The 24,746-nt window shown below is 42.7% G+C and overlaps 1 protein-coding gene across 1 annotated transcript in view; it reads right to left on the bottom strand.

The window, feature by feature from the left end:
• Positions 1-24,746, bottom strand: part of LOC134208246 (uncharacterized) — a 525,640-nt gene that overhangs the window by 306,007 nt on the left and 194,887 nt on the right. Inside the window, exon 3 of the mRNA XM_062684279.1 lies at positions 11,221-11,435. Within this exon, the coding sequence (XP_062540263.1) occupies positions 11,221-11,435 (215 nt within the window). The remainder of the gene's footprint in view (positions 1-11,220; positions 11,436-24,746) is intronic.

The following is a 24,746-nucleotide window of genomic DNA, read 5'->3' as shown; positions in this document are numbered from 1 at the left end:
AGCTGGAGCAGACATATGATGGATGCCCACTGCGGGACGTCAAAATCGTCATCGGTGACATGAATGCACAGGTAGGAAGGGAGGAAATGTATAGACCGGTCATCGGACCGGATAGTCTGCACACCGTATCGAATGACAACGGCCAACGATTCATAAACTTCGCAGCCTCCCGCGGAATGGTAGTCCGAAGCACCTTCGTTCCCCGCAAAAATATCCACAAGGCCACATGAAGATCACCTAACCAAGAAACGGAAAACCAAATCGACCACATTCTAATCGACGGTAAATTCTTTTCCGACATCACGAACGTCCGCACTTACCGCAGTGCGAATATTGAATCCGACCACTACCTCGTTGCAGTATGCCTGCGCTCAAAACTCTCGACGGTGTACAACACGCGTCGAAGTCGGACGCCGCGACTTAACATTGGGCGGCTACAAGATGGTAGACTAGCCCAAGAATACGCGCAGCAGCTGGAAGTGGCACTTCCAACGGAAGAGCAGCTAGGCGCAGCGTATCTTGAAGATTGCTAGAGAGATATTCGATCCGCCATTGGTAGCACCACAACCGCTGCACTTGGCACGGTGCCCCCGGATCAGAGAAACGACTGGTATGACGGTGAATGTGAGCAGTTAGTGTAAGAGAAGAATGCAGCATGGGCGAGTTTGCTGCAACACCGCACGAGGGCGAACAAGGCACGATATAAACAGGCGCGGAACAGACAAACAGATTTTTCGGAGGAAAAAGCGCCAGCAGGAAGATCGAGACCGTGAAGAGACGGAGCAACTGTACCGCGCTAATAAAACACGAAAATTCTATGAGAAGTTGAACCGTTTACGTAAGGGTCACGTGCCACAGCCTGATATGTGCAAGGACATAAACGGGAACCTTCTTACGAACGAGCGTGAGGTGATCCAAAGGTGGCGGCAGCACTACGAAGAACACCTGAATGGCGATGTGGCAGACGAAGATAACGGTATGGTGATGGACCTGGGAGAACGCGCGCAGGACATAATTCTACCGACTCCGGATCTCCAGGAAATCCAAGAGGAGATTGGCTGGCTGAAGAACAACAAAGCCCCTGGGGTTGACCAACTACCAGGAGAGCTATTTAAACACTGTGGTGAGGCACTGGCTAGAGCGCTGCACTGGGCCATTACCAAGATTAGGGAGCAGGAAGTTTTGCCGCAGGAGTGGATGGAAGGTGTCGTGTGTTCCATCTACAAACAGGGCGATAAGCTGGATTGTAGCAACTACCGCACATTGCTGAACGCCGCGTACAAGGTACTCTCCCAAATTTTATGCCGTCGACTAGCACCAACTGCAAGGGAGTTCGTGGAGCAGTACCAGGCGGGTTTTATGGGCGAACGCTCCACCACGGACCAGGTGTTCGCCATTCGCCTAGTACTGCAGAAATGCCGCAAATACAACGTGCCCACACATCATCTATTCATCGACTTCAAAGCCGCATATGATACAATCGATAGGGACCAGCTATGGCAGCTAATGCACGAACACTGTTTTCCGGATAAACTGACACGGTCGATCAAAGCGACGATGGGTCGGGTGATGTGCGTAGTTCGAGTTTCAGTGGCATTCTCGAGTCCCTTCGAAACCCGCAGAGGGTTACGGCAAGGTGATGGTCTTTCGTGTCTGCTATTCAACATCGCTTTGGAAGGGTAATACGAAGAGCAGGGATTAACACGAGTGGTACAATTTTCAATAAGTCCGTCCAGTTGTTTGGCTTCACCGACGACATAGATATTATGGCACGTAACTTTGAAAAGATGGAGGAAGCCTACATCAGACTGAAGAGGGAAGCTAAGATCGGACTAGTCATCAACACGTCGAAGACGAATTACATGATAGGAAGAGGTTCAAGAGAAGACAATTTGAGCCACCCACCGCGAGTTTGCATCGGTGGTGACGAAATCGAGGTGGTAGAAGAATTTGTAGAAGAAGATATGTAGATAGAAGAATTACTTGGGCTCACTAGTGACTGCCGAAATTGACACCAGCAGAGAAATTCGGAGACGCATAGTGGCTGGGAATCGTACGTACTTTGGACTCCGCAAGACTCTCCGATCGAATAGAGTTCGCCGCCGTACCAAACTGACAATCTACAAAACGCTAATTAGACCGGTAGTCCTCTACGGACACGAGACCTGGACGATGCTCGTGGAGGACCAACGCGCACTTGGAGTTTTCGAAAGGAAAGTGCTGCGTACCATCTATGGTGGGGTGCAGATGGTGGACGGTACGTGGAGGAGGCGAATGAACCACGAGTTGCATCAGCTGTTGGGAGAACCATCCATCGTTCACACCGCGAAAATCGGCCGACTGCGATGGGCCGGGCACGTAGCCAGAATGTCGGACAGTAACTCGGTGAAAATTGTTCTCGACAACGATCCGACGGGAACAAGAAGGCGAGGTGCGCAGCTAGCAAGGTGGATCGATCAGGTGGAAGATGACTTGCGGACCCTCCGTAGACTGCGTGGTTGGCGACGTGTAGCCATGGATCGAGCCGAATGGAGAAGACTCTTATATACCGCACAGGCCACTTCGGCCTTAGTCTGAATAAATAATAAATAAATCTTACGTGATTTGTGAACGTTTGTGTTTCAATTTGAAGTCAACTAGTAACCCTCCAACGCCCAAGACCGCCTTCAGATGGGAAACTTAAATATTTGTTTAGAATTTTTAATTGTTCAAGCTTCAAAATTGATTTTTTGACCTGTTTTTCATTCAACCTTCTGTTATTTTTTCGACCCTCTTTTTCTTCGACTTTGTCATTTCGACCTTTTGTCCTTTTAGTTTTTGACTTTCGACCTTTTTTCCCTTCAATGTTTTTGACTTTCGACCATTTGACCTTCGACCTTTTGTCTTCTACATTTTGTCCTTTCGACATTCTATATTTTCCACCTTTTGTTTTCGACCTTTCATCCTTTCGACCTATTGTCCTTTCGACCTTTTATCCTTTCGGCCTTTTGCCCTTTCGATATTTTGTCCTTTTGACCTTTTGTCCTTTCGATCTTTTGACTTTTCGACCTTTTGACTGTTGACCTTTTGTCCCTTTGACCTTTTGTCCTTTCGACCTTTTGGTATTTCGACCTTTTGTCCTTTCGACCTTTTGTCCTTTCGGCCTTTTGTCCCTTCGACCTTTTGTCCTCTCGACATTTTGCTCTTTCGACCTTTTGTCCTTTCGATCTTTTGTCCTTCAACCTTATGACCTTCGACCTTTTGACATAGATTCCCCAAGACCGCCTTCAGACGGGAAACTTTTTTTTTTTTAATTTTTAACTGTTCAAAGTTTAAAATTGAATTTTTGATCTGTTTTTTGTTTCAACCTTTTGTCCTTTCAATTTTTTTACTTTCGACCATTTGTTCTTTCGACCTTTTGTCCTTTCGACTTTTTGTCCTTTCGACCTTCCGTCCTTTCGACCTTTTGTTCATTCTACCTTTTGTCCTTCGGCCTTTTGCCCTTTCGACCTTTTGTCATCTCTACACGACTTTAAGGCATTTGAAAAGCGAGAAATGAGGTTTGAAAAGTGAGACGTCTCACTTCTTATAACTTATTTCCCGTATCTCACTGTGAAAAGTGAGTAGTGGGAAGTGAGAAGTGAGACGTCTCACAACTCACATATAACTGCTCACAGTGAGAAGTGAGAGATGAGGAGTGAAATGAGAAGAATGAGATGAGTAGCAAGAAGTAAGATTTCTCACTTTCCACTTCTCACTCCTCATTCTTCACTGCGTAAAGTAAGAAGAATAAAGTGAGACTTCTAACTTCTTATTTCTCACTTCTCAAAGTGAGGAGTGAGATGTGAGACGTCAAATGACACATTCGACCGAACTACATATTCGGCCAAGTGACTTATTCGGGCAACTGACTTATTCGGCCAAATAACCTATTTGGCTATATAACCTTCCGACCAAATGGCTTTTCGGCCAAATTAATTTTTCGGTCAGGTCTCACTACTCACTTCTTACTGTGAAAAGTATGAAGTGTGAAGTAAGAAATCTCACTACTCACTTTTCACAGTGAAAAGTATGAGGTGAGGAGTGAGAAGTGGGACGTCTCACTTCTCACCTCTCATTTCTTACTACGTAAAGTGAGAAGGGAGACGCCTGTCTTCTCACTCATTACTTCAAAATTCTTATTTCTCACTTTTCATAGTAACCTTTTCGGCCAAATGATCTACTCAACCAAATGACTGATTCGGTTGTATACTATTTCGCCGAAAAACACAAACGTAAAAGGAAAAGAAAATGCCTACTTTGAATGAATGCATCTGCCCTAGAGATGGTCGGGTTTCACATTTTGTAAACCCAAACCCGACCCGAACCCGATTTGTAAATTTCCTTCAAACCCTGACCCGACCCGAACCCGGAATAATTTTTTTTATCAAACCCAAACCCGACCCGTACCCGAGAATTTTTACATTCGTAAACCCGTACTCGACCCAAACCCGACATAATTTAATCATTTAAGCCCGCACTAAAGTATTGCCCAAAACTTCAAACTACATATTTTCTGAAATCGAAAAAAATGTAACCCCAAACAACGAGCTTGCCTCACAGTTAACAAGACTAAATAAAATAATATTCAGTGTTTTATTTCTTAAACCCGTACCCGACCCGGACCCGATTTTTTTTAAATCTCACAAACCCGTACCCGACCCGAACCCATTATTGTACTAATTTACGCCTTTTTTAATGAATGCATCTGCCCGGTATAAGGCGAAAGGAGTTGATAATACCATCTTTAAAAGAACGCATCTGCCCGGTATAAGGCGAAAGGAGTTGATTATCCCTTCTTTGTATGGATGCGTCTGCCCGGTGTACGGCGATGTGTGGTCGTCACAGAGGCCTCTTTTGCAGGTTTCTATTTGCTTCAAGTCGCCTCCGTGACGGTCCAGGTGTGGAAACGAACGGGCATCGATCGCGCCTTCAATAAGCAAAGCAGTCAGGACAAGGGCGTTTGTGGATATGCAAAACGTAGGTCGACAAAATAGTGCTAGGAAAGTGAGTGTGTGGCATACAGCCAGCAGCGCGACATGCATGTGTCGCATTGAACTCACATTGACCAGGGTGAGAAGTGATCTCTGTGCAACGTCGCATCGAAGTAAAGAGTGCAACATTGAGAATAGTCGCACTGAGTGCATCCAGTGGAGGAGTGCATCTGTGTGTAGTGGCCAGGCAAAATACGTGTGTGAAAGCACATTCCGAAAAAGTGCGTTCGAAGCATTATGCATCCCGAGCAAGGCATAGCCCAAGGTGCTACTCGTAGGCTCCCATCCCGTTGGACCCTGAGCAACAACATATCAGCACGAGGCCCCGATCATCGTTCGTGCAGCCGCAGTAGCTTAAGGACATAGTTGGAAGAGTACCACGATGGCAGCCAATATGGCACCGGACCTTCCACGGGCCAACCCCACACCTCCCGCACTCCTCTCCCACCAACATTCGAAAGCATCGAACAGCATCGAACAAAAGTTTAATATTCACATTACTAACCTGTTCACAGCATATTTCCTTACTTCCCGTGATAATGAACATGTTTCTTCAATGAATCCTATGTATTCCGGCTCGAATTGTAGCATAAATCAGCAGTTTCGTGCCAATTTAATAGCCGTTCGCGATTTGGTGGGTTCTTCACTGCACTTCACTTCTTCTCAAAGGGCATTGGAAAAATCTAGTTTTTACTCACTGCTCCGCACATGATCAGCCCGAAATGTTGATAGAATGCAAATTAAACACCACTTTTTGAAGTCAGTCAAATATTTGAACCGAAAACTTAGTATAAACTGCTAGTTTTGCCCGAAAAAAAAAACGATTAAAAACTGATCGCGGAGCGAATGTAAACACCGCGGTGCACCGGCACCGGCAGCAGCAAACTAATAAGTAGGGTGGCTCAAAAAATAATTTTACTTCGCCACGCTCAGTTGATTATGATTTATAATTTGGGTGTCATCCAATGGTTTGGGCTGGTTTGAAAAGAAGCTTACCGTGCGCAGGTCGTTTCAGGTTTGTATGACAGTTGATATGGCGAGGTTGAATTTAACATTATTCTGATTCTGGCACTCCGTCATTGGGCGATGGCGAGGGTGAAGACCATATGACTGGATGAAATATTTAAGAGCTTCAACTCCATAGACAATCCATATTGAATGGTCGTTCCAATAGTTGGGAGTCGATTTTAATCGAGGTTGCGATTCTTTCGCATGATGATTAGACTTCTCATAAGGCATCAGTGAAACGTGCAATTCAACAAAATACCCAGAATTTGTCTGTGATATCTATCGCACCAGGGGCAGATACTTCTAGTCTAGTCTAGTCTACACTATCGTACCAGGGGCAGATACTTCATACAAAAAGGTGACATAAGGGTGAGTGGAGTATAAAATGCTATATTTGCGTTACGTAATCAATGGATCTTTCCTGCGGTGCGGTTTTCGTTCACTGAAGTCTCTGGAATGTTGCTTTTAGCGCTGTAGCCAGTGTAATAAAAGGTTTAGTTTCCCTTTCTAGTTTTCATACAAACTTGAACCGGCTTGCGCTCAACCAGTTTTTGTTCAAATCGATTTTTTGAGGACACTCGGAGCATGGGACGGAATCGAGTAAGCGTGGTGGTTCTGGGTCGTTTTTTGAACCACCCTACTAATATTCTTTGTGATTTATAAATACGACACCAATACTACTACAGTATATGAAAGTTTTTATTGTACCAATACTATCAAAGCTTCGTTTTGGTACTCAACCCACCTTCACCTTAAGTAACAATAGTGCGCAGGTACCACTAGTAATAATGTCAGGGAGATTAGAGGAGTTTTAAATCTGTTCAATACAAACATGTTACGTTCACGTTTTGTCTTTATTATTATTGTGGGCAGGACTATAAATGCTACAGGTCTCCGCTTACTCGTGAGTTTCATTGTGCTTTTCTTGTTTTTCCATGTTACCCGCCAATGACACAAGCGTAATAGACATTAAATAAATCAATATGAAGTTTGTAATACTTTCTTAGCCGTGCGGGAAGATGCGTGGCTGTTTAGGCAGACTATGCTGAAAGAGGCTGGGTTCAACTTCTGGCCCGGTCTAGGAAATTTATTCAAAATTTATAACTAATAAAAGTTATACGAATGCAAAAAAAATGGTAACTTGGCTTGGAAGCTTTGCCGGTAATAATTGTGGAATTTCTGAATGAACACTAAGCTATGCATTATTATTAATATTCCGCGAAATGGTACATTCCGCCAAAAGTCATTCGGCGAAAAGGTACAAACCGCTAAATGTCGTACCGCGTAAAGTTTCAAACCGCCAAATTTTATTCCGCGAAATGTTCAACCGCGAAAAGGAACTCCGCCAAATAGTTTTCGGCGAAATATTATACAATCGACTGATTCGGCCATATGGCCTATTTGGCCAAATGACCTCCTCGGCTATATCAAACGACTATTTGGCCAAATGACCTTTTCGACCAAATGGCCTATTTGGCCAAATGACTTATTCGGCCAAATGACCTATTCGACTAATTGACTTGTTCTTATATTGATGATTTAATGATTTATTGATTTTATGATTTGATGATTAGATTATTTGATGATTTGATGATTTGATGATTTGATGATTTGATGATTTGATGATTTGATGATTTGATGATTTGATGATTTGATGATTTGATGATTTGATGATTTGATGATTTGATGATTTGATGATTTGATGATTTGATGATTTGATGATTTGATGATTTGATGATTTGATGATTTGATGATTTGATGATTTGATGATTTGATGATTTGATGGTTCTATAATTTGATGATTTAATGATTTTATGATTTGATAATTTGATGATTTAATGATTTGATGTGAGAAGTGAGACGTTCGCTTTTCACTACCCATCTCTCACTTCGCATTTCCTACTTCTTTCGCTCTTCTAACTTTTTCCAAGGAGAAGCGAGAAAAAAAGAGTGAGAAGCAAGCAGTAAGAGGGAAGTCTTGCTTCTTATTTTTCACTTCTCATCACTCAGTTCTCACTTCCAAAAGTGAAAAAATGCGAAGGGACACCGGGCGTGCGACGTCTCACTTATCACACCTTATATCCAACTTTTCACTTCTCATTTCTATTTTTTTAAATCTCACAGTGAGGAGTATGATGTGAAAAGTGAGAAATAAGAAGATAGAAGTGAGACATTTTACTTCATATTCCTTCATTCTAAAAAAAGGTGAAAAAGTGAAAAGAAATAAGTGAAACGTCTCACTTATCACTTTTTTCTAGCTTCGCAGTTTTCGCACTTCGAACTTCTCACTTTTCACTATTGGAAGTAAGAATTGAGAAATGAAGAATAAGAAGTGGGAAGTGAAACGTATGAATTGTTATTTCCACTTCTAATTTTCACACACTTCTTAGAAGTATTAAGAGAGATATAATGAGTGAGAATCTAGGAGACTTTTTATTTATAACTTCATACTTCTCATTTCTCACAAGTGCGAGAAATCAGAAGTCTCATGTATCTTTTCCCACTTCTTGATAATCACATATCACTTTTTCAAACCTCTCAATTACCATTTCGCACTTCTCATTGCCTACTTCTCACTACTCAAATGTCATCAATCACTTCCCAATTTTCACATTCACTATTCTGCCGTTATATGCATACTTGTCCCATGTTTGCTGGGAATCCCTATCTACATGGGGCAGTTGTGCGTATAACGGCAGTATTGTTCGGTCAAACTACAATTTTGGACGTATGCCCCGTGTACAACAACCGACATTTACGGTCTTATGATCCATTCTGCCAAATGACATTTTCGGTCATAAGACATTTTTGGCCAAACGACGTTATTGGTCTCATGACCAGTTCGGCGAAATGACATTTTCAGCCAAATGACCTATTTAGGCAAACCACATTTTCCACCGTATGACTCGTTCGGTCGAATGACATTTTCGACCAAATGGCTCTTTCTGACAAACTTCGTCCGAAGTAACCTGTTTGGCAAAAAACGTCAAAAACGGTTGGCAGCGTCGCACATCTCTATTTGAGAAGTGAGAAGTTAGAAAAGAAAGTATAAACTGAGAAGTAAGAAGCCTTACATCTCACTTTTCACTATGAGAAGTTTGAAGTGCGAAGTTAGAAATGAGAAATGGGAAGTGAAAAATAAGAAGTAGGAACTGAGAAACTATGAGTGAAAAGTGTGATGTTTCTCATCTCCCTTGTCACCTTTCACAGTAAGAAATGAGAAGTGACCCGAGCAGCACAAGAAAGATAAACCTAGTCACAGCAACTTGGTTGTGGCTGAATCTACTCATATATGAGATGCAGTAACATATGTGGAACATGCGTACCGCTAAAAGGAGAAATACGCAGTGAAAAGTAAGGAGTGAGACGTTTCTCACTTCTCACTTTCTACTTCTCAATTATCAATAATTACTTCACATTTTTACATGTACTATAGATCGGCCAAATAATATTTACGATCGTGAGACTTGTTTGGTCAAATTCAATTTTCCGTCAAATGTTCTACAAAACCATTATTTGTCCAAGCGGCATTTTCGGCCAAATAGCCTATTCGGTGTAATGACAGTTTCGGCCAAACGACCTTTTTTGCCAAATGACCATTTCGGCCAAACGGAATTTTCGGCCCAATAACAAATTCGAACAAATGACTTATGCGGCCAATCATCCTTCGGCCTAGTGATCTTCGGGCAAATGGCATTCACCCGAAAGACTTTAGGTAAAACGGCCACATTTTCGACAAACCGTTCGATATTTCCTAATAATCTGGGTGGCGAGTTTTAATGCAAGCCGATAAGTAATCTTTTGCCCAAAGTTGTTCGGAATTTCCACAAGAAACTTTTCTCATTTTCCGTGGTAAAATCTTTTGCACGTTCACGTATTCTTTTCTGAAATTTCATTAGAAAACTACTTTTCTTAATTTCTCATCCGTTGTACATTTCTCGCTCTTGTTAGATTTAGGGGTTACGCAGCTTCAATAAAGCTGCTTCTATTATCGGCTGCGATAGAATATAATTACTGGATGTCGATCTCAAACGTCTCAAGGCCTTTAATGTCTGTTTTTAAGTTCTACGTAGAATTTCGATCGCAGCTTTAAATTATAACAATTTGTATTGTATGAAGAAATTGTGATCCGTTTCTTCAAACAGAGTTTTTTAAGCAAAAGCAATTGAATTTGAGTGGATTGAACCTAATTTTGGGATTATTTCTTTCGTACGCCCACGCTTCGAATGACAACGGCCAACAATGCGGTGTTATTCCCCCAAGGCTCATTGCTTTGGGAGCACGTTTACCGCATAATCGTCCACAAAGCCTTGTGTAGCTCATTGAGGCATCAAAGTGAAATCCAAAATTATCACACTCTCATCGAGGATACACTTTTCGGAGTCATAATTTTACATAAGTTCCAATAGCTGTCCGCTTGAAATGCGATACCGTTCAGTAGAATCTCGATAAGGTTATAATCGATGTTTATCTCCATTTTCCGAACAAAATGTCTGCTAACTTGGGATTTGAATAAAATATATTTCAAGCTTAAAGTAGCATAGTAATTAATCGTGGACCAATTCGCTCACCGAAGAAAGTTTTACCCAATTTATTTTATCCCAAAACTCGAAATCCAATCTGCAGAATTAACGCAGCCAGCGCTGTTTATACCCTCTTTCATATAAATCCTCCACTATCAGACAGCACCTCTCAAACGGAAAGCTTTTATTCCTAGAATCGAAGCCGGATAATTGAGTGTAATCCTATACTTTACGCTCAACCTTCGAGAAAATGAAACTGAGAAGAGTTTCGGGGCGCTGCCCCCACCACCGCCATGGCCGAGCACTGCTGGGACGTTTTCCATTTTCTTTCCTATCGGCTGGTCTCACAAAGTGTCTCCCCACCCCTATCCCCTTTACCATCCACTTTGGCTGATTGCAATGGCGATGAGGATGAGCGTCATCTCAACTAGCCGGCAAACACGGACGGAAGGAAGGAAAATATTTAAAGAAAACTCTCCATTCAACTTTGCGGAATTGGCACTCAGGCCACGTTATTGCACGGTGGTGGTGATGGTGGTACCCTTTCCGCTATGACGCCTCCCCAGTTGAGTGCTTTATTCCCCCGAAAGGATTATAATTACACCCAGGAAGGAGCCGAACGACTGTCGAAACTTGAAACCCTTAGAAGTAAAAAAAAAGAAAAAAGAAAAACTTACGTCCACGTTGATGCCCGGAAAGGGGATGGCCTTCTTCTCCGGGTACTCGCTCGGGAGGTATCGGTAGAACTCCCGCAGGCCCCGGTAGAACTTGACCGAGTAGAGCGGCGAGTCGCCCAGGTCGTACAGACAGCGCAGGGTGGCGTGGTGTGATCGTCGGACGGCTGGCGGGTCCACCACCAGGTGGACGTTTCGTATCGCTCCGGCGCCGCAATCTGCAGAGGAAGAACAGAAGAGAAATGGAAGTGGAATTGATTTTAGTTCAAGTGGCGAAGAAAGTGAGTTATTTGGTGTGGTTTCAGTTCGTTGATAAGCGTGAGAAAGGTTTTATATCTTATTTTACTGATTTCGGATTTTGTAATGGCGACTCTATGAGACGAATTATTAATATCAATATTAAAGAATTAAATAACTGAAACATGTTTACGTTTCAGTTAGCGGATGCCATTCGATAACTGCAACGCATTCTATACGTCAAGCGATTGTCAGTTGACGTCAGATGCAATAGAAGTGCTCATGATTGTGAAGCGCAGCCAAGGATGTTAACGATCATTCAATAATTTGCGTTCGATCATTTAGTAGTTTGTCAATAACACACTCCAGAGACTGAATTTCAAAATAGGTTATACGGTGGACTTCTAGTGCGAAGGTTTTTCTACAACTTTTTCTAATGGTTCGTTATTAGAATTCAATTATTAACGGAGTTAGAGCGCTAGTTGCAGTAACTCAAACTAAATGATTGGAATTTTGTTATCATTTAGTCTAAGTTACTGAAATTATAGCTATAACTCCGTTACTAGTGAAGCAACGAACCATTAGGCAGAGTTATAGAAAAACCTTCGCACTAGAAGTCCACCATACAACATATTTTGAAATTCAGCTTCTGAAATGTGTTATTGACAAACTACTAAATGATCGAACGCAAATTACTGAATGATCGTTAACATGCTTGAGCGCGGCTATCATTGACTTTGACATCGTTTTGAAGTTCAGAAGGTTCGAAAACTGCAAAACTGTTGCAACTATCAAACTGCAATTAAAAACCATTGCAGTTATTGAACGCATTTTGTACAAATAATTTCTCGTAAAAATCCAAACAAAATCCAAAAAAAAATTTTTTTTGAACCGTATCACTACTCGAAGTAACATTGGTAGGCTTCATGAAATTTTTAATATATCCAACTTTTCCAGATTTTTTTACCACTGGGTCAGTAGCAAGATCAACATTGACAAATACAAACTACATACGGAAACTCGAATAGTAAAATGTAAGTGCCCAAGAGCAAAAACTATTTTTCACACGAAAAAGGCAATTAAAAGTAAATGAAGTTAATTCTGCAGGAGATATTATCATCTCTTTTAAAGGGGGAAGGTCCGTTTGACCGAATACCGATCTGCCAAATGCCATTTGGTCGAACAGACCATCAGGCCGAAATTCATTTGGTCGAAAGGTTCATTTGGCCGAATAGCACATTTGGCCTAATAGGACAATTGACTGAATAGGACATTCGGCCGAAAAGGTAATTTGGCCGAATAGGACATTTGCCGATTAGGACAAGTGCCCGAATATGTCATTTGAAATGTGAGAACTTATTTCCCACTTCTCGCTATGAAAAAGTGATAAGTGAGACGTCTCACTGCCCACTGCGCACTACTCATTTTTCACAGTGAGAAATGAGAAACGAGAAGTAAGAAATGAGGAGTGAGAAACGAGACGTCTCTCTCCTCATTTCTCACTTCTCTCTGTGAAAAGTGAGTATTGCGAAGTGAGACGTCTCACTTCTCACTTTTTACAGTGAGAAGTGAGAAACGAGGAGTGAGAAGTGGAACATCACACAACTCCCTTCTCATTTCTCAGTGCTCACTGTGAAAAGTGAGAAGTGGGAGTAGTGAGACGTTTCACTTTTCACTTCGCACTACTCACTTTTCACAGTCAGAAGTAAGAAATGAGGAGTAAGAAGTGAGACGTCTCACTTCTCGCACCTCATTTCTCAATTCTCACTGTTGAAAGTGAGTAGTGTGAAGTGGGTTGTGTGACGTCACACTACCCACTTCGCACTACTCACTTTTCACAGTGAGAAGTGAGGAACGATGAGTAAGAAATTAGGAGTGAGTGGCTTTGATAAACTATTCATTTCGACTGTAGCTTAGTGATTCGGAGATGGCTTTTCAGTCTTGACAAAATCAAAACACTGTTATTTAATCTTGTCCAACGTTTCGGTCCGTTTGGAACCTTCCTCAGGGACTCAATTCTTACAGGTTTATCCTCAACTGTGGTTCTGCTGAACCATTGATTGTCATGAGGTCAGGATTTTCCCACATAAACGAGAACGGTTCGAGCACCGCGTTTATGGTAAATCCTTTTCCGTTTATCGTTCGTTGGAATTCAGTGCCTGGCACAAAATCGATCACCATTGAGAAAGCAATATAAACCTGTAAGAATTGAGTCCCTGAGGAAGGTCCCAAACGGACCGAAACGTTGGACAAGATTAAATAACAGTGTTTTGATTTTGTCAAGACTGAAAAGCCATCTCCGAATGAGTGGCTTTGAGCCAGATGGGTTTCGGCGTAATGGTATGTTCGACCTAGTGGTATTCAAACAAATGGCTTTCAGCCAAACGACCCTCCCTTCTATAAAAGCACATTTTGTCGCGTATAAGTCGAAAAACTATACGCTTCTTTCATCAAAAGATGCATTTTCCCGGCATATGCACAAGAAAATATAATTTCTTTCTTCCTATCAAACAGCGGTATTCAATCTGGGGTACATGTACCCCTGGCGGTGTCGTTGCTGACGCCAGGGGGTAACTCGAACAAAAATACGTAATGGCGGAATTCCAATAAAAACTTTTTGATGATGTTTTAAAACTTCCTATACCAAAACATTGTATTGTACATCATATGCATGGCGACCAGTAGATCAAAGACTTTTTAATCCTGTCTACCCCAAGCAGAGCAGTATATGAAAGGCTGTGATAAAAAATCCTTAAGACAAAACGTCGAAGTAATAAAATTTAAAATTCTTCAATGTAATCTACCTGAACGAGAAAAAATATTATGCTTCCGAACTGAAATCAAGAATCTAAAAGTTCAGAAGCCTCTACTTGATAGACATGAATGCTTTTTTCAAAAAAGCTCGGTAGCTTCTTTGCAAGAAGGTTAGAAGCCTCCCTTCAAAAGGCTCCTTCCGAAGCAACTTGTAAGACACCTTTCACGAAACTAGCTCCACAGCACAGCCTCTTTTCAAGAGGCTGGAAGGCCTCCTTTCAAGAAACTGGGAAGCCTCTTTTCAAGAGGCTCGGAAGCCTCTTTTCAAGAGGCTCGGAAGCCTCTTTTCAAGAGGCTCGGAAGCCTCCTTTCAAGAGGCTCGGAAGCCTCCTTTCAAGAGGCTCGGAAGCCTCCTTTCTAGAGGCTCGGAAGCCTCCTTTCAAGAGGCTCGGAAGCCTCCTTTCAAGAGGCTCGGAAGCCTCTTTTCAAGAGGCTCGGAAGCCTCCTTTCAAGAGGCTCGGAAGCCTCCTTTTAAGAGGCTCAGGAAGCCTCCTTTCAAGAGGCTCAGAAGCCTCCTTTCAAGAGGCTCAGGCCTCCTTTCAAGAGGCTCAGTAGCCTCCTTTCAAGTGGCTCAGAAGCCTCCTTTCAAGAGGCTCAGAGCCTCCTTTCAAGAGGCTCAGAGCCTCCTTTCAAGAGGCTCAGAAGCCTCCTTTCAAGAGGCTCAGAAGCCTCCTTTCAAGAGGCTCAGAAGCCTCCTTTCAAGAGGCTCAGAAGCCTCCTTTCAAGAGGCTCAGAGCCTCCTTTCAAGAGGCTCAGGCCTCCTTTCAAGAGGCTCAGAGCCTCCTTTCAAGAGGCTCAGAAGCCTCCTTTCAAGAGGCTCAGAAGCCTCCTTTCAAGAGGCTCAGAAGCCTCCTTTCAAGAGGCTCAGAAGCCTCCTTTCAAGAGGCTCAGAGCCTCCTTCAAGAGGCTCAGAAGCCTCCTTTCAAGAGGCTCAGTGCCTCCTTTCAAGAGGCTCAGAAGCCTCCTTTCAAGAGGCTCAGAAGCCTCCTTTCAAGAGGCTCAGAGCCTCCTTTCAAGAGGCTCAGAAGCCTCCTTTCAAGAGGCTCAGAAGCCTCCTTTCAAGAGGCCTCAGAAGCCTCCTTTCAAGAGGCTCAGAAGCCTCCTTTCAAGAGGCTCAGAAGCCTCCTTTCAAGAGGCTCGGAAGCCTCCTTTCAAGAGGCTCGGAAGCCTCCTTTCAAGAGGCTCGGAAGCCTCCTTTCAAGAGGCTCAGTAGCCTCCTTTCAAGAGGCTCGGAAGCCTCCTTTCAAGAGGCTCGGAAGCCTCCTTCCAAGAGGCTCGGAAGCCTCCTTTCAAGAGGCTCGGAAGCCTCCTTTCAAGAGGCTCGGAAGCCTCCTTTCAAGAGGCTCGGAAGCCTCCTTTCAAGAAGCTCGGAAGCCTTTTTTCAAGAGGCCTTCTTTCAAGTTGCTTAGAAGCATCCTTTCGATATGCTCGGAGACTCGGAATTTCTCTAACAAGAGGCTCGTAATCCTAGTTTCAGGCAGATCGGAAGCCTCTAAAAGCCTTGTGGAAAGCTTGACGTATATAATCAATTTGAATCAGAAAGTTTAACAAAAACTTCAGACAATTTTTTAGAGGGCCATATATCCTGTCAGTTTTGTGGTTTGTTTTTAATACATCTTATGGAATAAGCTTATTTTCATTTACAGCAAAAATAAAATAGGAGGTACCTCAATGAAAGCATAATTTTGAAGGGGTACCTGTCAAGAAAAAGGTTGAGAACCGCTGTTATAAAACATTTTCCGAGAAAATATGTGTTATTCCAATTCTCAATGTATGCATTTATTCAGTTCAAAGCAAGGGAAGAAATAATTCCTTCTTTCAAAAGATACATTTGCCCATCACATGGCAAAAGACGACATAGTTCCTTCTTTCAATTCAGGCATTTTATCGGTTAAGGGTAAGGGAGTATATGATCCCTTATTTAAAAGGATGCATTTGTCCGGCAGAAGGATAATGGAAGATATGGTTCCTTCCTTCTTAACAAGCATTTGCTCGATTTAATGCAAGAGATATGATATCTTCTTTCGGAGAATGCATCTCCCAGCAGACGGAAAGAGAAGAAATGGTTCCTCTTTCAAAGAATGCATTTGCCCGGCAGGAAAAGAGGATATGGTTTCTTCTTTCAAATCAGGCATTTGCTCGGTTCGAAGACGGGGAAGATGTGTTCCCATCTTTCGAGTAAGGTATCTTCCCAGCAGACGAGAAGAGAAGATATGATTCCTTCTTTCAATCCAGGCTTTTGTTTGGTTTAAGGCAAAAAAGATTTGATCCCTTCTTTCAAAGGATGCATTTGCTCGGTTTAATGCAGGCGAAGATATAATCCCTTCTAATAGAAGGCCTGTAGTTCCATAATGTTATATACCAATAGACTCAGTTCGACAAATAGAAGTGATGTCTGCATGTATGATCGTTTTAGGAGAGCATGAAAATATGATTTATTTAAAAAAAATACTTTGCTCTCATGCAGTGGCGTAGCCAGAAAAAGGGGGGGGGGGTGGTTTCTGAACATTTGTTTTTTAATTTGAGAGGGTTTGAAAAAAAAAATATCAAAATATTTTGCCTCTAGGGGGCTTTATGTCCAAAACCACCCCCGTTGCTATGCGTATCGTAATAAAAGGGAGAAAATAAATGGTCAACTTTTCTGGTATACCCTTACTTGAAAAACAAAACCCCCAATGTCAAATTAAATTGGTGCTGATTCATCTTGCTTGTAGGTGAATCAACATTTGAAATGTTCTCGTTTCTACAGGAAGCTTCTTTCTTCCTAATTCGCCGCGCCGTACAGTCTCGCTTCCAATAATCATGTATTGCTCATATGGTGGAAACAACGTAACTGAATGGCTCGACAAATCTTACTAATTAATCATACAACTCAAATAACAATTATGCCAAACGGCCATTATGCCAAACGGGGTACAATCTTCCTCGCATAGAAACGTTTTTGTCACAACTTTATGTACGTGAGGTGGCGATTTTACATACAGTTGTGACAAAAATGTTCTATGCTAGGAACAAATATAACAATAAAACGGTACTAAGTTAACTCTTTGATAAAGGTAACCGAAACGTCGAATAAAAACGTAAAACCCGTTTATAAGCCTATAAGAAGACTGTAAGATGTCAGTATTTCTGACGCATTAAAATGTAATTAAGAGAAAAGAGAAAGTAAAGTAAATTACATTTGTAGCGTAGACAGCGTAGAAATGAAGAGAGGAAGAATGTCAACCCGAGCTGGAGAAATTGGCTCAATAATACCTCACTCTGTTATTGACACCATACTCTGTTATGAACTAGCCCTGCATAAGAGGTAAAGTACCAAAGGAATAATACCAAAAATGTATATGCACAATACTTGATCCATAACACACTCTGTTATTAAATTCTATTTCAATACCAAATTCATAACCAATTATTATTCGTTCGGTATTAAAATACCTAAGCATGTTATGCGTCAAGTATTCTGCATATAAGGTTTTAGTATTATTTGTTGGTATTTTACCTCTTATGAAAGGCTAGTTCATACCAATTTCTGTTATCGAAGTCGTCGCTCCTGCTCGGGAAGAGCTGACAAAGGGAACAATCTGTTTAAGACCATATGCCGTAATAAAAATATATTAATCTCCTCTTCGTAATTAGTATTGTGTAAAAATTCTTTTTTCACTGCGTTACGATAACAATTCAATCCCATCTATGGTCAAAGCATTTCAGATAATAGGATTGCCTTTTTTTATTCAGATTTACAACCCAATCCATACCGCATGCAATTAATCCCCTTCAATAGGAGTCCCCCGTTCCCGTCACGCACCGCCATCAAAGGAAATCAATTGAAGGGAAAGCAACACCAAATTACATCCTTGATTGATCCTTCCATTCTCGAGAGAACGGTGGCAGCAGCAATCACGTCGTTGTCGTCGATGAAGATGCGAAGGCAATCAAGTGACGAGGACGACGACGCACGGTAGTAGACCGGTTCGGGGAAAAAGCGTTTCCGTGAGAGCCACTCAACAGCGCGCAGCCCGCTGCTGTGAGTGTTCTTATCCCCATATTTGCCATTTGCCTTTGCGAAACTTTCTAATCTCATCTACATAAAATTAATAAAGAGCTCTTTCTTATCGGGGGTAAAGATAGACAACAGCCGACGACGGTTGGTTGGTTTGGTACCTTTTCGACTTCGATGAGGATGCGAAGCAAAAACGTCACTCGAAGTCGATGGCGATAGATTGGTTAGGGGGGAATACGGTTAGGGGAGGGAATCCACTTGGGGTAGTCTTCGTTGTCGATGTCGCCGGCGCCATTGTCAATGTCAGATCGTGTGCCTCGCCTGGGAAAACGCAACCCTAGATAAATGGATCAAAGGATACGGCTCAACCAAGCTGCCACGCTCAACCAGAGAGAAGATTAAAAATACGATATCAATTGCTTTTGATTAACATTTTTAACGAGCTATAAGCTGTTCGGAACGACTAACGGGCGAACGAATTGCAGTTTTTAGAACGATTTGTGAGATTGCTTATGTCGCAAACTTGATTCAATTCAGTTTAGGCAGGCTTAGGAAATTATACCGTTTGGAAAAAATCTTTATGAGTTGCGTTTACTTCATATAGTGGGAAATACGACTAACCAACTAAGATATTTATGCCAGTGGCGATATTTTTCCTAAAGGATATCCCTAATTATCTTCAGGAGAACTTGAAAACAATGAGGAAAGCTACATGAGCATATTTTGAAAAATATTTACACGATGTACAGAATAATTTCTGGTGGTGCTTCTTGATGGAGCGGTGGAACATAATGTAAGATTCTCCTCCCTGGAGGACGGGCGGACTTCCAGTCAATTTCCTTCAACTAATCAAATAGAAACAAAAAAATTGTCCCCATCAATATAAGCAAATTTCGGTTGCAGCGCTCCAATTCACCCTCGATCCAACAGGATGTTTTCAATATCGTTGCCACAAAAATTCTCATCATAAAAATGGCCCGGTGTACAACTCCATTCACCTTTTGATGTCGTTTGGCAATAAAACTGGAATTTTTACGGTAATGGGCCTTCGCTGTAGAAACTGTTTCCGCTCCTGGGCTCATATTGATGTCAATTTGTTTCCCCTTCCGGAATACGACCAGGACGAAAAAAACAGCCGAAACACGAAAATATCATCATTTTGGGGGCAAGTATGTCGTAACCGTAACGCTCGTTACCTCCTTATGCGGCGGGTGCAACTCGTGCTTCCCTAATCCACCCGACCGACGACGACGGTTCGGTGCGGTGGTGCTGCCAGTCATAATATTTTCGCTTTATTTTTACGAACCACTTTCCACCGTGGACTTCCAGCAACATCCAGCATAACATAACATGTCAAATGTGACTACCGTCGTCGTCATTGTTGTTGACGACGTCGTGGTGGAATAAAAAAAAATAATGGTGGCACGGCGGTGATCAACTCCCACCGCTGCAAATTCCGCATTTTATTTGCAACCAATCGCGGCGAAAAGGCTTCCGACTGTGATGCACACTGGGACGGAAAATGCCAATAGGAAGCAATTTTTTTTCCTCGGGCTAACGGCTTTCCAGTCTGGCAAAACGAATGGAAACGCTACGTTTATTTTTAATTTCCAACGTTTCGGCCTGTGATCTTGGCCTTCTTCAGGGATTTGAACGAGTACCCATTTAAATCCCTTAAAAAGGCCAAGACTACAAGTCGAAACATTGGAAATTAAAAAAAAACGTTGCGTCTCGATTCGTTTTTCCAAACTGAAAGCCATTAGTCCAAGGAAAAAAATTGTAAGGTACAGTCATTTAAAGAATTCAATGGTAGAAGACGCCGTTAAACCGGCACAATCCGCCGCCGAGCTTTGGGGGAAATCGTAGATCTTTCCCCATACTTTTTGACCTGTAAGACCATACCGTTTTATATCCGCCGGAGAAAGTTTTGTATCGCTCGTGTCAGTATGTGGCTATCCAGACGATTTCCAAAGACTCATAATTTAAAAATCCTTAACACCAAACTATGAAATTACGCCGAACGTGCTGAAATTACTTGTTAATCAGCCTTTTAGTTTGCCGAGTTGTACGGCTAGTCTTCTGGCCTATTTGGAAATATGATTCCTTGACCAAATGTTGTCTACGCCCTTTGCGTAACACGGCACCTACGAAAAAGCTGCGCTGAACGCACATCTTCAACAACAAGCTCCAGATGACGTGGCGATGACGGTTGATTGAAGTGTCACTTGCGATACTTCGTCAACAGGTGCTGTGTCTAATGATCAATGTATCAGATGAAAGATCAGTTCACAATTAGCAACGTAAATCTATTAGTTATTATTAAATTAAGAAACGTGTACTAAGTTTATACCGATTACAAAACGGATTAACATTGTCGGTGCATACCGCTGTGGTATGTATCAGTAATTTTGCTTTGAAGTACACAGGATTTTGTTTTTACACGATTTTTTTTCGCTCGTATTTTTATCGCGTGACCTTCAATTTAACACCAAACTCTTCGCAACATGTTTCAAAAAATCCAGAATAAATCGAAGAAAAATCACATGATATTTAATATGCGTTAAACATTTAGGATGAGTGGAAAATTGAGAAAATGTAAATCGTGTAAAAACAAAATCCAGTGTATACATGAACTAGATCTCAATGAATTACAGGTTAGCCTGTGTGCAGAAGTCGAACGCTAATAACAATAACTCATATCGAATTGTACCAGTCAAGACATCAGATAATAATATTGGCAATAATATTAGAAAACAACTAATTGAATTACCATATCAGTTATTAGAAATATATCCCATTATATTACGGATGATCAGATTAGCCAACACAAAAAAGTAGGAAGCTTACAAACGTAAGTACACACAATCAAACTGTATATTAGAAATAATAATCGATCATGTTCTACAGGAAATTTGAAATAAATTGATTTAAACTACGGAAAAACGCTTTCTTAGTTGCATTCGCAACAGTTTAAAAATTTCGTTTTGGATTTGTCGACAATGCCCAGGCAAAATCAGGTGCCAAGAGAGAGTATGCTGCAGACTTGCTTGCTCTGCGATCAGCCGGATGACAACGAAATGGTTTGCCGTGACCGGTGCGACGAGTGGTTCCACTTCAACTGCGTTGGAGTCAACGAGGACGTGGCTAACCGTTCATGGTTGTGCCCGGATTGCTTAGCATCTACGAATGCGGCTCCACAGCTGCCATCATCATCGACTCCGTCAGCAGCGCCCACACGTGAGCCACCTATACGTCCACCCATGCCGTCACCACGAATGCCTAATTTGTCTTCGCAAACAATCCCTCCGGTACCGTCTTCTCGTACACCAGCCCCAGGTCTTCGAAATTCTGAAATACAACCTTCGCCATCACCGCAACTGCCCGTCAACCAGCAAAGTAATCCGCCAGTGCCTTTTCCCCGTACTCCAACTCCTCGTCCACGAGCTTATGGTGCGTCATCGTTTGCCCAGCATTCGCATGTATTGCTTTCTCCTGTCGCTGAGGTTTCGGAGGATATGAACGTCAATCGAAATGTAGTGTCAGGAGACGATCTCATGAGTAGGCTGCCTTCCGATCTCCGAATTCAGTTTTTGGAACAGCAGGAAGCCATCGAACTGCGGTATTTGAGACGTAGGTTTCAGATGTTGCTGGAGACACCAACAAACATGAATCACGGACATCCCAGCGTGAATATTTCGGCTCCCGAATACCATTCCTCGCCAGTGTGTGCCAATCGGGTTCCTCCACCACCCACTCCAAGGAACAGGAATATTTCACCATTCGTTCCTATCGTAAATCCAGAACATTCGTCTATTCCTGCGAATCTTCCTGCGGTCCGAAGCCAACCACCGGATGTTTTTATGATTCAGCCGACGTCATCCTACCAACAGCAGCATACTGGAACGTTTCATCAGCCTGACACCATCCATCGCCCTATCGCTTCAACCGTTCAACCTCAATCCAGTTATCGCCCTTATGTCCCTACTACGTCCCAACCTTACGCCAACCAAAGAACGCAAGCTTCTGCCTTTGCACCACTAGTTGTTAATCTACACCCAACAGGTCCAGAATACTATCCGTCGGCCTTCCATGAAGATCACATGTTAGGGACGACGCTGCTAAATAGAAGCCAAATGGCCGCACGCCATGGTAGTACCAAAGGAACTACCATTTTTCAGCGGTGAACCAGAGGACTGGCCCTTATTTTTCGCCTCATTTGAGAACACTACACACCTTTGCGGGTTCACAGCGGAAGAAAACATGGTCCGACTTCAAAAGTGTTTACGAGGAAAGGCATTAGAAGCGGTAAAGTGTCAATTATTGCACCCTAGCAACCTGAATCAAGTCATCGATACCCTGAAGATGCTTTTCGGTCGCCCGGAAATTATTGTACATTCTCTACTACAAAAGATTAACAGTCTTCCGGCCCCTTACAACGCTAGTTGACTTCGCTTTGGCGGTACGTAATATGGTGGCCACAGTCAAGGCTTGTAATCTAGAAGAGCAGCTATGTAACCTAACCCTTTTGCACAGTTTAACTGAACGTCTTCCACCAATGATCCGCTTGAACTGGGCAACTCACCGGCAGTCTCTTCAACTCGTAACATTGTCTGAGTTCAGTAAATGGTTATACAAATTAGCAGAAGCAGCAAGCACAGTGACGATGCCGCAGCTCTCCGGGGTTGTCAATAATAAAAATATCGACGTTGTAGGAAAGAAGACGGTTTTTTAAACGCCCACTCCGAAACTGATCTGCAACTGCAACGAGCTGAAGTGAACACCGGGTGCGTCATCTGCCAGGGAAGTTGTGCTACTGTGGATAAATGCAAGCGGTTTATTTCATTCAACCTTTCTGCTCGTTGGGATACACTTCGGGAGTTAAAACTTTGTCGAAGCTGCCTAGGAAACCACCGAGGTCCATGCAAACGGCCAAATCGTGTGGAAAAAACGGGTGTCAATACAAGCACCATCGCATATTACATAACGACGCGAGGGACGCGCTAGAAGCCCCTCTGCCAGGTTCAATCCATTAAACCAGATTTCCAAGGCAAGTTGATGCAGAAGAGATACCTGATGCCGAGCCGTGCAATACGCATCGTGGAGGAAACAAGGCAGTACTTTTCCAGTATATCCCTATCGAGGAATCGAGCTGCGAACACATGCCTTCCTTGATAGTGGATCATCTTTGACGCTGATGGAAGAGGATCTGGCAAATCAATTGAAGCTGGATGGAGAGAAATATCCGCTGTGTTTGAGGTGGACAGCGGATATTTGCCGGTATGAGAAGGATGCCAGGATAGTAACGTTAAACATTTCGGGCGTGCTCTCTGGGAGTAGTCAACACAAGTTAACAGAGGTTTACACGGTGAAGAAATTAATGCTTCCCTCCCAGTCACTACCAGTAAGTGAACTCTCTGACAGGTATCTGCATCTAACAGGACTACCAATAGACACCTACAACAATGTTCGGCCGAAGATATTGATAGGTGTAAGCAATGCAAGGATTATACACGCTCTAGACGGACGCGAAGGAAAGTTGGATGAGCCTGTAGCAGTAAAAACACGGTTAGGTTGGACAGTTAATGGAACGTATCCGTCGGTTGATTGTCAAGAAACTAGTTCCACTACACACAGCTTCCACATTTGCATGCATTCTAGGGAATCTGATGAGAAAATGCACGAAGTAGTGAAAAATTATTTCGCACTCGATAGTCTTGGAATCAATGCACCACGAGACCAAATACTTTCTAAAGAAGACGAACGAGCTTTAGCGAAACTTAGTAAAGACACATCATTCAAAGATGGTCGTTACGAAGTGGGTCTATTATGGAGGTATGACGATGTGCAGCTGCCTAATAATCGATCCATGGCAATGAAACGGTATAACTGTCTGATTAAAAGAATGGAACGAGAACCTGAATTATCCAAAACAATGAGAGCGAAAATGGCCGAATATGTCGCAAAAGGTTATATGCGCAAGTTGTCACCGGAGGAAAGTCAAAATGTCGGAGAACGTACATGGTATTTGCCAATATTCCCTGTATTTAACCCCAACAAGCCTGGTAAGATCCGGATAGTTTTCGATGCCGCTGTTTCATTTAGGGGAGTTTCTCTAAACTCCGTGTTGATGAAGGGACCGGACCAGTTGAACGCTCTACCACCGGTATTATACAAGTTCCGGGAGCGGTTGATAGGTCTAGGAGGTGACGTTGCTGAGATGTTTCACCAGATGCGGATACGGTCAGAAGATGAGGACAGTCAGCAAATTCTATGGTGTGCTAACGAGTATACTACTGAGCCATGTGACTATGTGATGCAGGTCGTAACATTTGGCGCCACCTGTTCGCCCAGTACGGCATTGTATGTTCTGAATAAGAATGCTTCTCGGTTTGAGGACGCATACCCTACAGCCGTTGATGCTATCTGCCGTCGACACTATGTTGACGATATGTTGACCAGCGTCGACACCGAAGAGCAG

The sequence above is a fragment of the Armigeres subalbatus genome, chromosome 1, assembly GCF_024139115.2.
Source record: "Armigeres subalbatus isolate Guangzhou_Male chromosome 1, GZ_Asu_2, whole genome shotgun sequence".
In the NCBI taxonomy this organism is placed as follows: domain Eukaryota; kingdom Metazoa; phylum Arthropoda; class Insecta; order Diptera; family Culicidae; genus Armigeres; species Armigeres subalbatus.
The sequence above is the reverse complement of the archived record's forward strand: the minus strand, read 5'-3'. Positions and strand labels throughout refer to the sequence as shown.